This window comes from Cnephaeus nilssonii, assembly GCF_951640355.1.
Source record: "Cnephaeus nilssonii genome assembly, chromosome: 3".
NCBI lineage: Eukaryota > Metazoa > Chordata > Mammalia > Chiroptera > Vespertilionidae > Cnephaeus > Cnephaeus nilssonii.
In genome coordinates this window covers 11,955,207-11,971,019 of record NC_137074.1, presented here as the reverse complement: position 1 = coordinate 11,971,019, position 15,813 = coordinate 11,955,207, and the positions used below count along the sequence as shown (strand labels likewise).

At 39.3% G+C, this 15,813-nt stretch overlaps 1 protein-coding gene across 3 annotated transcripts in view; it reads left to right on the top strand.

The window, feature by feature from the left end:
• Window positions 1–15,813, top strand: part of JAM2 (junctional adhesion molecule 2) — a 53,663-nt gene that overhangs the window by 21,943 nt on the left and 15,907 nt on the right. For all 3 annotated transcript variants that reach the window (XM_079767180.1, XM_079767179.1, XM_079767181.1), the window contains exon 2: window positions 11,717–11,782. In XM_079767180.1, coding sequence (XP_079623306.1) covers window positions 11,717–11,782 — 66 coding nt within the window. The remainder of the gene's footprint in view (window positions 1–11,716; window positions 11,783–15,813) is intronic.

Genomic DNA, 15,813 nt, shown 5'->3' with positions numbered 1-15,813 from the left:
TATGGACCCCTATGTTCATAGCAGCACAATTTACCATAGCTAAGATTTGGAAATAGCCTAAGTGCCCATCAGCAGATGAGTGGATTAGAAAACTGAGGTACATCTACACAATAGAATACTATGCTGCTGTTAAAAAGAAAGAACTCTTACCATTTGCAACAGCATTGATGGACCTGGAGAGCATTATGCTAAGCGAAATAGGCCAGTCGGAGAAAGATAAAATTTCGCATGATCTCACTCATATGTGGGATATAATGAACAACACAAACTGATGAACAAAAATAGATCCAGAGACAGAGAAGCATCGAAAAGACCATCAAACCTCAGAGGGAAAGCAGGGGAGGATTGGGGAGGGGGGGGGTGGTAAGAGATCAACCAAAGGACTTGTATCCATGCATATGAGCATGACTAATGGACACAGACAATAGGGGAGGTGGGGTGGGGGCATGTGCTGGGGAGTGGGAATGGCCGGGGAGAGGCCAATGGGGGGAAAAGGAGACATATGTAAAAATTTCAACAATAAAGAATTTTAAAGAGGGGGCGATTATAGTCCTTGGATTTAGAGCACTCAAGAAACCAGGGTAAACTAATTCTGAGCAGTCTTCCCTGACAGTTGTAAAATACAACTGTTGAGCAATGCCAAGCCATTGTTTCTATGGTCTGTGCTTCAAAATAAATGCTTCTTGTTCCTTTGGCTTCCTGAAGACTAATCAAAGGAAACGAAGCAACAATAAGCTGGAGGATTTCCCTTCGTTTCCACATCTCTTCTGGAAGCATTTCTGCTAATAAAAGTTAATTAATATATCACATGTATGAAATGTAAGAACTACAGTTTTTATGAATCCTCATCAAACAGGAGAGTAGAAAAACAAAATGTATACAACTCTCATATTTTAAGAATTGACGTTTGAGAGAGAGGTAGTGTATGTGAGCAGGTGAGCGCTAAGTTGTTGGTCTATAAAATCTTTAGTATTTTAAAGGTTGAACTATCAGATAATGGACTCTGCAGACTGCTTCCTTTATTGTGGGTGGTCAAATCTAGAAAGCTAAATGAATTCATTAATACGAAGTCCATAAAGGTGTGCAGAGATGGATTATTGGAGCTCTCGCGAAGAAATTTTTTTTTAAATTTCATTCTTTCAAATTTTACAAAATGTGCTTACATTGCTAGGCCCTCCCCACCTCACCACAGGGCCTTGGGAGGTGCAAGTGAGAACCCCAAAGCTTAAGCCTCATTAAATTCCTGGTCAGCCCTGACTGGTTTGGCTCAGTGGATAGAGTGTCGGCCTGCAGACTGAAGGGTCCCAGGTTCGATTCCGGTCAAAGGCATGTACCTTGGTTGCAGGCACATCCCCAGTAGGAGGTGTGCAGGAGGCAGCTAATTGATGTTTCTCTTTCATCGATGTTTCTAGCTCTCTATCCTGCTCCCTTAGTCTTTATAAAAAATCAACAAAATATATTTTTTTAAAAATTCCTGGTCAGCCTGCCTGCCTTTATGTGTCTATTCATTATATCTATAACACTTTTAATTCAGAAAAAAAAATGAGAACATTAGCAGTGCTCTATCTTTATTGAAGAAATGCAAAGATCACCCTGGCCTGGTAGCTCAGTTGGTTAGAGCATTGTCCTGATATGCCAAGATTGGGGGTTTGATCCCTCATCAGGGCACATACAAGAATCAATCAATGAATGCATAAATAAGTGGAACAACACATTGATGTTTCTCTCTCTCTCTCTCTCTCTCTCTCTCTCTCTCTCTCTCTTTCTCCTTCTTCCATACCCTCTCTCTACAATCAATTTAAAAACATTTTTTTAAAAGAAATGCAGCCGAAGCCGGTTTGGCTCAGTGGATAGAGCGCCGGCCTGTGGACTGAAAAGGTCCCAGGTTCGATTCCGGTCAGGGCATGTACCTTGGTTGCGGGCACATCCCCAGTAGGGGGTGTGCAGTAGGCAGCTGATTGATGTTTCTAACTCTCTATTCCTCTCCCTTCCTCTCTGTAAAAAATTAATAAAATATATTTTTAAAAAAAGGAATGCAAAGATAACTTCATTTGCAGGTTATAAATTTAACAAATTGGTGATGTTAGAGAATCTTCTTGATACATTTTATACTAATCTTTGTAATACACAATTTGTATTCATAACTGCATGTTCATGCTTTCAAAAAGTAAAAACTTTTGATACATTAAATTGTTGTAATTCCCCAAATTCACTTAATGAGGCTGGGCATAAAGGTATAAAGAAAGTTTAAAACAAACGTCTGTCCTGTGGGAGGTGCAGAGAGCTTAGTATATGGTAGAGTGCTGTCTTCTCACATTTGTTGCTTTAGTGGATCTATAAACATCAACTGACTGCGGAATAACCATTTCACTCTCCCTTGAGCTAGACAGCCACTGAGCAGTCTGTGTATCAGCTGTCAGAGGACAGTTTGTGCAGGGATTCCCAGATTCCCACACGCTGGTGATTCAGAACCAGAGTTCAGAACCCAGAATTCAGAAACTCAGTTTTAACACTTTGCCCATAGCTGATCAAAACTCTGGAGAGCCCTGGCTGGTTTGTTTCAGTGGCTAGAGCGTTGGCCTGTGGACCAAAGGGTCCCAGGTTCAATTCTGGTCAAGGGCACATACCTCTACCTCCGTTGCAGGTTCTTCCCCAGCCCGGGCCCTGGTTGGGGAGCCTGCAGGAGGCAACCAACCAATCGATGTGTTGCTCTCACATCTATGTTTCTCTCTGTCTTTCCCTGGCTCTTCCACTCTCTCTAAAAATCAATGGAAAAATATCTTTGATTGAGGGTTAAACACACACACACACACACACACACACACACACACACACACACACAAAACTCTGGAGAAATGATTTATAGTGCCTGCTCTGAAATAGTATTTACTAGTATGTGACAAGTATATAAATATGTTCATTTCTGCTGAGAATTATAACTATCAAATACTGGTGGTTCTGGACTTTAAGTCCTGAAAAACTATATTGAGTTAGTAACTAAAGTTTCAGAACCAAGGGCAGTGAATGATCTTAAATTAAAATGTCATCAAGCACCCTAACCGGTTTGGCTCAGTGAATAGAGCATCAGCCTGTGGACTGAAGGGTCCCAGGTTCAATTCCGGTCAAGGGCATGTACCTTGGTTGGGGGGCACATCCCAGTAGGGGGTGGGCAGGAGGCAGTTGATCAATGTTTCCCTCTCACTGATGTTTCTAACTCTCTATCCCTCTCCCTTCCTCTCTGTAAAAAATCAATAAAATATATATATTTTTTAAAATGTCATCAAGCACTCAAAGCCTGATGCCCCATCTCCACTGTAAAGATGCACTTAACACTCAGCTCAGACCACATGAGACAGTGAAGATAGACCATCTCCCATTTTAGTGCTCTTCGCCATTATATCACGTGTCTATTTTTATACCTGACATCTTTAATAACAGTTTCTTATTTTACACTGATAGAGTTCTCACACTATTGTTTCTTGGTATCTTAGTCTTAGGGGAAATCAGAACACAGAATGATCGGCATGCCTTCCAGTGAGTATGTGATTCTTATTGGCATCAGATTTGTACAATGACATTTCTTCATTTTGTCTTGGGAGTCTACTGGATTTGAGTTGACTGTTATCTATTTAAAATCTAGAGTTCAGTCCTGGCTGGTGTGACTCGCTTGGTTGGGCATTATCCCATGTACCAGGAGGTTGCCAGTTCAATTCCCAGTCAGGGCACATGCCCGGGTTTCCAGCTGGATTGCTGGTAGGGGGTATGTAGGAGGCAGTCGATAGATGTTTCTCTCTCATGGATGTTTCTCTCTCTCTCTCTCTCCCTTCCTCTCTCTCTAAAAATCAATTAAAATATTTAAAAAGTAAAATAAAATATGTAGTTCATACCATTGGTAAAATAATTGTATTTGGCTGAGATTGTCACTTGGAGAATATCAATGAAAGTCCTCAGAAAATTTAAATAGCTTCTTTTATTTCCTACTGGGGACTAACTACCTGGTGAAGTTCAACCATTGATGGCCTTCCGTTGCTATTGGCCACCATTAAACAAGTGAAGATGTGCTGAAGGACTTTCCTTTGACATTTTTTAGAATTTGTTTTACATAAGAAGTTAATTTATTTACTTCATCTCTATCTAATATTACTCCAAAATTTTAATTGTCCGGTTGTTTGGGTAACAGAATGCCCTGAAAATTTCTCTAAATTTACTAATGCATGCAACTTCTATGAAAACAACTTTATACTCAGTTCTAAAATACAAATCGTCTTTCTTGTCCTCAAATGTTTTTTAAAACAGAAAAGGGGAGGGGACATAAAACTTCTGTGCGGCATGTAATAAACATACAAGTTTAATTCAAATTACTTCATTCACCACAGACAGTCTCCCACGAACATTTTCTCTGCTAAAAATGGCAATTGGTTATATACTCTCTGAATGATGTCGTTGCAGCCCTAAGGCTTGAAAATGGACGTGAAGCCATCTGCAGAGTATCTGGCAGTATTGTGTTTGGTCCTAGTACTTTCTCACAAAGCCACTACTTTGAGAATGGCTGGGCAGGGGGAGGGGGTGCCCTGTGGAGCCAGTAGAGCTAGATATAGATGCATATCTTGGCTTCCCTGCTTTATAGTATTGTAACCTTGAGCAAGAGCTACTTAACCTCTCTCTTAGTCCTCACATCTGTCAAATGAGGATATTAGCACAGTGGAGTCACATTTTACTTAGATGTTAGGTTCTTAAGGGGAAAATTTATTCATAGTCAAATCACCCTTAAATTCTTTAGGCCATCATTAACTCACCAGGACATCATTAACTCACCAGGACATCAGCTCTAAAAGTTAAGCACATCTTTTAGTTTTTCTTACACTTTGATGTGGCTTCACTTTCTCTGAAAATAGGGTATCAATGTCTCATTAAAAGGAAGGGCCATGGATGGCCATGGAGAGCATTATGCTAAGCGAAATAAGCCAGTCGGAGAAAGATAAATAACAAGTGATCTCACTCATTTGTGGAATATAATCAACAACATAAACTGATGAACAAAAATAGATCCAGAGACAGAGAAGCATTGAACAGACCATCAAACCTCAGAGAGAAGGCAGGGGAAGGTGGTGGTGGGGGGGTAGGGGGGACGGCAGTTAAGAGATCGACCAAAGGACTTACATGCATGCATATAAGCATAACCAATGGACACAGGCACTAGTGGTGCAAGGGCATGTGCTGGGGGGTGGGAGTGGCCGGGGAGAAGCCAATGGCAGGAAAAGGAGACTTATGTAATACTTTAAACAATCAATCAATCAATAAATAATACACCCATTTAAAAAAAAAAGAGGAAGGGCCAGAATGTCCAATATGAGAGGTTAGAAGAGGACATGTCTGTATGTCTGTCTCCCTCTCCTCCATCCCCACCCCACTCTTTAGACCTACTATACTTAAATGATGAGATAGATGAGTATATTATCTAACTCCTAAATTTATAAATTTTAACATAAATATTATCCGTAATGAATACTGGGTGGTATTATTTTGTTACTGCTAGCCCTGTGCATCTTTCTTATAGTTGTTAGTGTGATTGTATATCAGTGATTACTGAAACAGGAATTTTAGGGGACTACTAGGAGCCCAGTACTCGATTTGAAATCACGTGGCGCCACCCACCCTCGAGTCGCTGGTCGGGCCCTGCCTTGCTCCCCGGGCCCCGCAGCAACCGCGGCCGCTGCCGGTCCAGCCCTGCCTCTGTCTCTGGCCCTTGAAGCAGCTTCGGCCGCTGCTGATCAGGCCCTCCCCCAGCGTAGGTGTGCAAAGGCCCCTGCCGCCCCGCCCCCCCGACACTGCACGCACAACCTCCTCCTGTCTGGTCGACCCGTTATGGCGTCCTGGTTAATTAACATATTTCTCTATTATGTATATAGATAGGCAGGTTTAGGGAATTTTTAGAATTGGGGTCCATGGTAAAAACAGGGCTACAGATTGGGAGAAGGTACATTTCCATAATACAAGGAAGCCAGGTACAGTTACATTTCCATAAGACAAGGGAGCAGCAACAAGTACATTTCCATAAGACAAGGGAACTGGAAGTAGCCAAAAAAGGTCTATATTTGCAAAATAAAAAAGAAGGAAAAAAGCCCAAAAGGAATAGGAGGACAATAAGGGAGGAGGGCCTCAAAAGTCACTATAGTAACCAATTCGAAAGGGAATATTGACCAATCAGAGGGGATATCAGCGCACAGAAACTGCTGCCTTTATAAACCGTGGAAACAGGAAGTCGGTGGGACCCTTTCCCCCTCCCCATGTGGGAGTCTGTTCTCTGGGGCTCTTTTCCTCTCCCCACATGGGAGTCTGTACTTGTTCTTCAATAAATCTCCACCTTTGCTATACCACCTTCTGTTCGTGGATTCATTCTTCGACTCCAGCAGACAAAGAATCTGGGTTCCAGTCCAAAAATTCCGTATCCTTATCAAAACCACAAGGCTATTAATTTTTACTTTTGATAATTTATGAAATAATTTATGTCCAGTTTTTTATACCTTGCTTGTGTGCATGGTCATCTCTGTAACATATCGATTTTTGCTAAGTATGTTTTTAGTTAAAAGCATTCATTTAAACAACACTTTTATAGTAAATTTTAAAATTGTGATACTGTAAACAAGTATTTATTTTTAGTCAAACCAGATTATTTTAGGTAAGCGGTAAACAATATAAGAACTTTTATCCTTACCGTTGGGGCGGGGAAAGAAACACCAGGGTTTCTTTTGACTTCGCTGGGAGTTGTTAGCGGTTATGGAAGTAATCATCTCTTAGCCTCATCTTATGAATTTCTGCCAGAGGTTCTGGCACACATCCATAACTATTAAAGATGTTTTGTAGCTAACCTAACTTTAAAACAATCACCGACCTCAATCAGCAGACAATTTTATTTGTTTTCCTATTTAACTTGTTCTGGAAAATTGAAGGGAAAATAAAAATCACTTCAAGAAAGCAGCCAACAGAGACTATGCCTAACATCTGTTAGTGAAATGTTTATACAAAATCCAACATTTTGTTTTCATAAGGAGAGTTATTGAGTGCAAGTTTTAAAAAATTAAAACTGAATGCCAAGAGTAGGAAGGCTGAAACAGGATAGAAATCTTATAACGCATAAATTGTTTTATAAAGATTTAGAACGTTGTCTTTAATAAGTTCAACAAAAGTCACCACACGTTTTAATTCTTTTTACTTAATTAAAAGCAAACCTTGAAGTAAATAGAGTTAGAAGAAGGAAGGTAGCTAGGAGGAGATGCTTAAAAAATCACATAAATTAGTATTCAACTACCTATTTATTAATTCATTCAAACTAATCCTCATTTTAATTTTTTGTTTTGCTTTTACCTTTATAGTTTTGCCAGTTCAACCAGTCCTCGCTGTTTTAGTGTCTGGGACACATTATTTTTTTTCTGTTCAAATATATACATATAAAAATTATGAGGGACTTCAAATCTGAAGTTAACGGCTGTTCTTTTCCACAGAACTTTTGAAGTGATTTTTGAAAACTTTTCTCAAAGGAATATTAAGCAAGTGGAAAAATTGAAAAGGAGGGAAATGATTTAACCCAGTCCTAACCTTCCAACCTCAGACTGGATGAATGTTTGCCTCCAATGAAAGCTGGCCCAAGCCTCCTCAAGAAAATAAACACGCTCAGTGCGCCCTGCGGTGTTGGAAAAGTTCAAAGATACGATGATGAGGAGGAAACAAAGATCTTTTCCTATTTTGCCCAGACTTTTCCTTCAGCTTGTTTCAAAGGAATATGAGTCTTCATTGTTTTGTCTAAAAAGTACTAAAATCCTTTAAAAATGACAAACACCAGTCCTCATTGGAATTTCTCTGAGGGCACTAATTTACATGTTGCTAAAGGAAAAAAGAGACTTTTTCAAAGTGTGCTTTGAAAGTTTCACAGAATAATGGTTTGGAATCAGAATCACTGGCAAAAAATAAAATAAAATCATATTATTTAGATGTAGGTTATATGCAACAAGAATACATGAGACCCTGGCTTCCCCAGCTCACTTAGGAGGGATCTGGCTTGGCCAGCTTAGTCCTTCCCTTCCTCTGCTCTCTGAAGATCTGGACCCCGCCTGTAGACTATGGTCTACACAACAAAATCGGGGAAGGAGAGGAGAAGCTGGAAAAGAAAGACACAGGGGCTGGGGGAGCGGGGAAACTGGGGGAGGGAGGATCGGGGGGATGGGGGGGTGGGGAGGAGAGAGTTAGAGGAACACGGTACATATTCTGGTTTGGGACAGAAATATATGGGAAGGGGGAAAAGGATATTTAAAAAGATTGCTTAGCCCTAACTGGTTTGGCTCAGTGGAGAGAGCGTCAGGTTAGATTCCAGTCAAGGGCATGTACCTTGGTTGTGGGCACATCCCCAGTGGGGGGTGTGCAGGAGGCAGCTGATCGATGTTTCTCTCCCATCGATGTTTCTAACTCTCTAACCCTCTCCCTTTCTCTCTATAAAAAATCAATAAAATATATTTAAAAATCAATCAATCAATTAATCAATCAATCAATCAATAAAAAGATTGCTTAGACCCCTGCCTGTGAACCAGGAGGTCATGGTTCGATTCCCTGTTAGGACACATGCTGGGGTTGAGGGCTTGATCCCCAGTGTGGAGTGTGCAGGAGGCAGTTGATCAATGATTCTCTCATCATTGATGTTTCTGTCTCTCTCTACCTCTTCCTTCCTCCCTGAAATCAATAAAAAATAATTTTTTTAATGGTACCCAACCATAGAGAATTGTTGTGAGACTCAAATAAGTTAACATTTGTAAATGCTAGTAATGTCGCCTAACATCTAAGTGCTTAATAAATGTCATCTATTGTTCTTTCTCCTTCCTTCCTTCCTTCCTTCCTTCCTTCCTTCCTTCCTTCCTTCCTTCCTCCCTTCCTCCCTCCCTCCCTCCCTCCCTCCCTCCCTCCCTCCCTCCCTCCCTTCCTCTCTCTCTCTCTTTCTTTCTTTCTTTCTTTCTTTCTTTCTTTCTTTCTTTCTTTCTTTCTTTCTTCCTTCCTTTCTTCCTTTCTTCCTTTCTTCCTTTCTTTCTTTCCTTTCTTTCAAGATGGGTTGCCCAGGGATTGAACTCGAAAGCTAGGTATGTGCCCTGACCGGGAATCGAACCTGAGACCTTTCAACGTATGGGACTTCCCAACCAACTGAGCAACACCAGCCAGGTCTATTGTTCTTTCTTACGAGCCCATTAAGACCCTCTTCTCCAATCACTTCCTCCTCTCTACCATGAGGCTGGGGAGAAGGTATGATTTTTCTTAAACGTCTGCATCAGCTCTGATTCGTTTCCGTTTCCCTCATAGTCAAGGTTTCCAGATGTGGAAAGGCTGGAAATACCCTGCTTTTTTCTCTCTGGTTTTGGCTTCGTACATCCCCTCCTGAGGCAAAGAACACTTGGCTGCATAATGTGGGGGAGGGCAAATATTCCAAAACATTGTCTTGTACGGCACACGATTCTCAGTCTATAAATGGAAACTGATGAGTAAATAGATGGAATGACGTTACATCATGGGCAACACCTAAATTTCTGGCATGAGTGACCATGTGGATTGTGGTGTCTTTCACTGTGGTAGGATTTGTAGAAAGAAAACAACGTTTAGGTGTAAACATCTGAGTTTATTTTTGCCTATGAGTTTGTGGTTCTTATAGGAAATGGAGATATAGATATCCTATAGAAAGAGCAGTTTATGGACTTAATCTCAGGAGACAACTTACAGCTGGATATACAGATTTAGGACTTTTTAGCAAATAAATGGTTACTGAATGACTGAGAGTATAAGAAATTATATACAAAGGAGTTAGTTGAGTCAGAAAAGCCATTTCTGGATGGATGGATGGATGGATGGATGGATGGATGGATGGATGGATGATGGTGGATGGATGGGAAGAACCCACAAGGGATACAGAATGAAGATTAGTCATGTCACACAATCCAGGGAAGTCAACGAAGTCGGATGTCAGAGAGAGATTAAATAAGATAAACACTGAAAATTGTCCATTGGAAATGGCAACAGTGAGGTCATTTTTGCCTTGGAGAAAACAGGGTTGTAGATCTTACAAAGACAGAGGCAGATGAAAGCATGAACAGCGAAACAGCACTTCTAGTAAATTGTAGAAACACATTCAAGAAATAACCTTTAGGTTTTTATGATCAGTTTAATTTGGTCTGAGGTTATTTCATACATGATTTGGGGGTGAATAATGAATAGCAGCAGTTGGATCCTTTTATCTAAATTGTTTACTTAAGCTAACCAGCACGCATGCTTTGTATTCTGACTTTGAAGTAATTAATACCAGTCCAGTATTGCATACTTATGACACCTTCCTCAGTGAATTGCTTGCCTTCAGGAACCCTTCATTAGTGTTGGTTTGATCTGACCCCATTCACTGGATTCCTCTCAATAGTATACAATGTGGACGGGTATTATTTATGCATTCAACAACCATTTATTGTGCCTTGCTTTATGCTAGGCACTCTTCTATGTGTTCGGGCTATATCAGAGAGTACAACAGGTAAAAATCTTTCCCCAGTAGCATTTATATTTCAGATATATATACTTATAGGAAGTGATTTAAATTATTTTTAAATATGGTCATTAAACTGATGGTAGAATGACATCCATAACACACAATGATACATATCAAAGATTGAATTAGAAAGTTTTAATTCCTGGTTCTGCTACTTGGTTGTTCCAGTCTTAGTATGTCTAGTACGAAAGTCAATAACTATGTTGTATACCTGATGCTAATAGAATATTGTATGTCGACTGTAATTGAAAAATAAATTTTAAAAACTTTAAAAGAAAGTAATGTCTAGTACAGCAGGTCACTCTGAATATTGAATGTTATAGAATAAAATAAAGTATGTATGAACACTTGTAAAGTGAAATTTTGTATAAGGTTATGGGCATGATGATACACCATCATCATCATCACTGTATAACTCTCAGATCACGTTAGCCACTATAATCACCATAATGACCCATTTTCATATGAGGAAGGTACAGTCAGGGATAAGTTCCCAAAGCAGTTTGTATTCTTGAATGAGGTGCTAAAAATTAGTAGGTTTTATTGGGGGGACAATACCCTCTGATACTAGGTTATATATTAGCTGAATTAAGGACATACACTCTTGTTTAACAATCAGGCTTGTGGAAGGGTGTTGTCTATTAGGGGCCCTAATAGATTTATGGGTTCTGCTTTGGGAAATGTTTAAAGGGTAAAACCACCATACAGAACACAGAAGAGACATGTAATGGTTTGGCTTGGTTTTTCTTATTTTGATACTTTAAAACATAATGTGCCTTAGCCGGTTTGGCTCAGTGGATAGAGCGTCAGCCTGTGGACTGAAAGGTCCCAGGTTCGATTCCTGGTCAGGGCACATGCCTGGGTTGCAGGCTCAATCCCCAGTAGGGGCATGCAGGAGGCAGCCAGTCAATCATTCTCTCTCATCATTGATGTTTCCATCACTCTCTCCCTCTCCCTTCCTCTCTGAAATCAATAAAAATATATATGTTTTTAAAAAATATAAAAAAAACCATAATGTGCTACAAATTATATGAAACTGTCACCAAACTTGAGGCCTGTTTTCTTTAATATTGCATCTTTTGCATCCCATTCAAACATTTTAAAAAGACATCTTGTACTATTTTAATTATCCTCTCTGTTTTAATCTTCCAGGTCCAAAGACCTTTGGATTGTCTGACCCAAAAGACCATCAAGTAATCACAGCAATAGAGTATCAAGGTAGAGTACGTTACTGCTTTTCACAGACTGTTTTGTTTAAATGACCCAGGAGTATGGCACATGTGAAGTTATCTTTCTGTTTGTCCAGACCCTCTGCCTCACCTCATACTAATTCTTCTGCCTAAAATGCCATTTCTGCCTTGGGAACTCTTTCTCCACCTCTTCAATGGAAATTTTGGATATGCGATGAAAGACCTGATGTACAAGGAAGGTCTCTTATTACGTAAATTATCTGGAACAAAGCAAATCTAATTTGTGAAACTGGGGAGATGGAGATCTTGAAAATTTCCAGTCAGGTAGATGTGGTAAATGGAAATTAACACCGCAAACCTCATGCTATTTGATGTATTTAAAATGGCATGAATATAGCCTATTTTGAGGTGCCATTTTGCTGTTTATTTTAGCTTCTTCAAAATATTTAAGTTTCAGTTTTGCAAGATGAAAAAGTTCTGGAGGTTGGTTGCTCAACCATGTGAATATACTTACCATGACTGAACTCTACAGTTAAAAATCAAGATGTTGCCCTAGCTGTTTTGGCTCAATGGATAGAGCGTTGGCCTGTGGACCAAAGAGTCCCGGGTTCAATTCTGGCCAAGGGCACATACCCAAGTTGGGGGCTCAATCCCCAGAGGGGGACATACTGGAGGCAGCAGATCAATGATTCTCTCTCATTATTGATGTTTCTATCTCTCTCTCCCTCTCCCTTCTTCTCTGAAATTAATAAAAATATATTTTAGAAAATTGAGATGTTAAATTTAAAGTATGTGTATTTTACCACAATTAAAAAAATGTTAATGGTTCTAATAGCCAACAATTTATAAGGCTTTTGTAAGTTTACCTCAAATATTGACTATCCACTACTTTTCTAAAGTCTCTTTTACCTGGAACACAATAATCCTAGGAAAATAGAAGAATGTCTGTTTCTTAAATGTCATACTTGTTGAGGCAGAGATGGTAAGCATTTAAGAAACAAGTCCTGATGTCTGATCCCTTTTCTTCAGGCATGTCTCAGGTTCCCGGAGGTGGAGAGAGATAGGTTAAAGGAAGAGCAAAGATTATAGGTGAGGACTGGGGTGTGTAGGAATTAAATGAATTAGTACTTAACCAGTACTTACAATAGTACTTGGCACATTGTGTTATATGTGATTATTTAGTAAAAATATGCTATAATAAGAGTCGGCCTATTATTCAAAAATAACATCACTTAATAACAAATGACTTAAGTATTTAGAAAGTTCTAATATTTTACATGAGTAAGCTAATAAAATACTCTTATCATGGCTTCGTTTTAAATGGGCAGAGGTGAGAAGAGGAAATTAAAGATTGGAAGTAATTTGGAACTACGGAACGTACGTAGAGGCCAAAAGAATGAGCACATTGAGAGGAAGATGGGTCAGGATGCTCATGAGGGACACGGAAGTGAAGATAGTTTCTCCTACTTTTTACTTTCCTGGAGGTTCTTACTGTTGAGTGCAACGGGATACCAGTTATATTCTTTAGAATGCCAGTTATATTCTTTAGTCTTACATTCCTTTTTAAAAAACGTACTGAGCTCTAGCCGGTTGCTCAGTGGTTAGAGCATCAGCCCTCACCCTGAGGGATCACAGGTTCGATTCCCCTGGCCTGGTCTGGGCGCATGCAGGAGGCAACCAATCTATATGTCTCTCTCACATCAGTGTTTCTCTCTTTCTCTCTCTCTCCTTCCCTTCCAGTCTCTCTAAACATCAATAGAAAAAATATCCTCAGGTGAGGATTAACAAAATAATAATAATGGTAGTAAATAAAAAAACTTATTCAGGCGAAATTCACATAACATTAAATCCACCGTGTTAAAGTAAACAAGATAGTGGCATTGGTACATTCACAATGTTGTGCAACGATCACCTCCATTTAGTTTCAAAACATCGCTCCATACTAAAACTCTGTACTATTGACATTACTTTTTAAAAAATATGTTTTTATTGATTTTAGATAGAGAGGAAGGGAGAGGGAGAGAGAGAGAGAGAGAAATACTGATGTGAGAGAGAAACATCAATCGGCTGCCTCCTGCATCCTCCTTGCTGGGCATCAAGCCCACAATCCAAGCATGTGCCCTGACTGGGAATCGAACTGGTGACCTCTCGGTGCATGGGATGACGCTCAACCAACTGGGCCATACCAGCCAGGCCTACATTACTTTTTAATGGGTGTTTTATGTTTACTGTAGAAAATTCTGCTATAATTTATTGCAATCAAATGTTAGTCTTAGTCCCAAGTAAGTATTTTCTATCTTTTTGTTTCACCTCTGCTCCTTTTAATTAAGAATTACATTTTGATTCCATTTTATATGTGCCCCAATCATTCCAACTTGGCTCTCCATAAAGCAAAAATAAATTTCTATCTTCTACCACTTTTTAGTTTTAGGATTTAGGATATTGCATACAGTAACTTGATTTTACTTGCAGTCTAAAATATTTTATGATTTATGTATATGTGTGGTCCATCCAACTCATTTGGCTTTTTGTCTCTATCACTCTGATGTCAATAAATCATGAATTAATTCCTTCTTTCCAGTACTGCTGTTCTGTATCACTTCCCATAGTGGAGCCAAAAACAGAATAAGACTGAAAAAAAAAGGCAGATCTGTCAGGCTTATAAATTATATGAACAGCCTTATGTAGAGTGTCCAACCCCGAGAGCTATAAATTAGGGTTTAATAGGATGCTTTTCTCCACAGAGGTAATTTGAATTCTTCACAATTACTTTAGTAGTATCAATTCTCTTCTTGCATTATATAAGATTTTGATGATTTTTAACTTGAGCACAGAGAAGAAAATCAGAAAATAGTCAGCAGTACAGAATCCTAGAAAAACTGAAATTCATAGTAGCAAAATATTTGTGCTAATGCTTTATCAGAACAAAAAATTAGCCCTTGTTGGTGTGGCTCAGTTGATTGGGCATTGTCCCATGCACCAAAAGGTTGCCAGTTCAATTCCTGGTCAGGGCACATGCCCATGCTTAATCCCCAGTAGGGGGCATGCAGGAGGCAGCCAATTGATTTTTAAAAAAATATATTTTTATTGATTTCAGAGAGGAAGGGAGAGGGAGAGAGAGATAGAAACACTAATGATGAGAGAGAATCATTGATCTAGCCCCGTGGTCGGCAAACTGCGGCTCGCGAGCCACATGCGGCTCTTTGGCCCCTTGAGTGTGGCTCTTCCACAAAATACCATGGCCTGGGCAGGTCTATTTTGAAGAAGTGGCGTTAGAAGAAGTTTAAGTTTTAAAAATTTGGCTCTCAAAAGAAATTTCAATCGTTGTACTGTTGATATTTGGTTCTCTTGACTAATGAGTTTGCCGACCACTGATCTAGCCAATTGATGTTTTGCTCTCACATCAATGTTTCTCTGTCTCTCCCTCTCCCTTCCTCTCTAAAAAAAGCAATAAAAACAAACAAACAGTCACTAAACTTTAAAAAAAACAAAAACTAAGAATTACCTTTTCTCAATCTAAATGAAATAAGCATCTTAATGGAAAAACTTGGTGCATTTTTCTGTTTCAATATGGCTTATTTTGAGAAAATATGATTTATCTCTATATTATTGTCTTTGCTGTCTCAGAGGTAACATTTTAGTTCAAATCTAAGTGATTTTTTAGGTAAATTTGTAATGGTAATAAAGTGTGGATTTCTGTCATGTCGAGGCAGTCTTACCACTACAACTAAGACAAGCTCCTCATGTATGAAAGTAATAATGACCATTTATGGCGCATGTACTGTATGCAAAGTACTATGTGCCCCCAAGTACATAAATACATCATCTCATTTAAACCTTACAACAACTTTACCTATTGTGCAAGTTAGGTAATTTGCACAATATCACACAGCTGGTATTTGGCAAAGGTCTAACTTTAAAGCCTGTGCTAAAGTATATGATGACATAATTACCCTGAGGGCTAGATGCAGAATTATGCAGGCCTTGAGTGTTGACTTTGGCTGAGAAGAAAAAGGAGAGTCCCTGGTAGTTATCTTTTAAGTTCACTTGGTTCTTTAT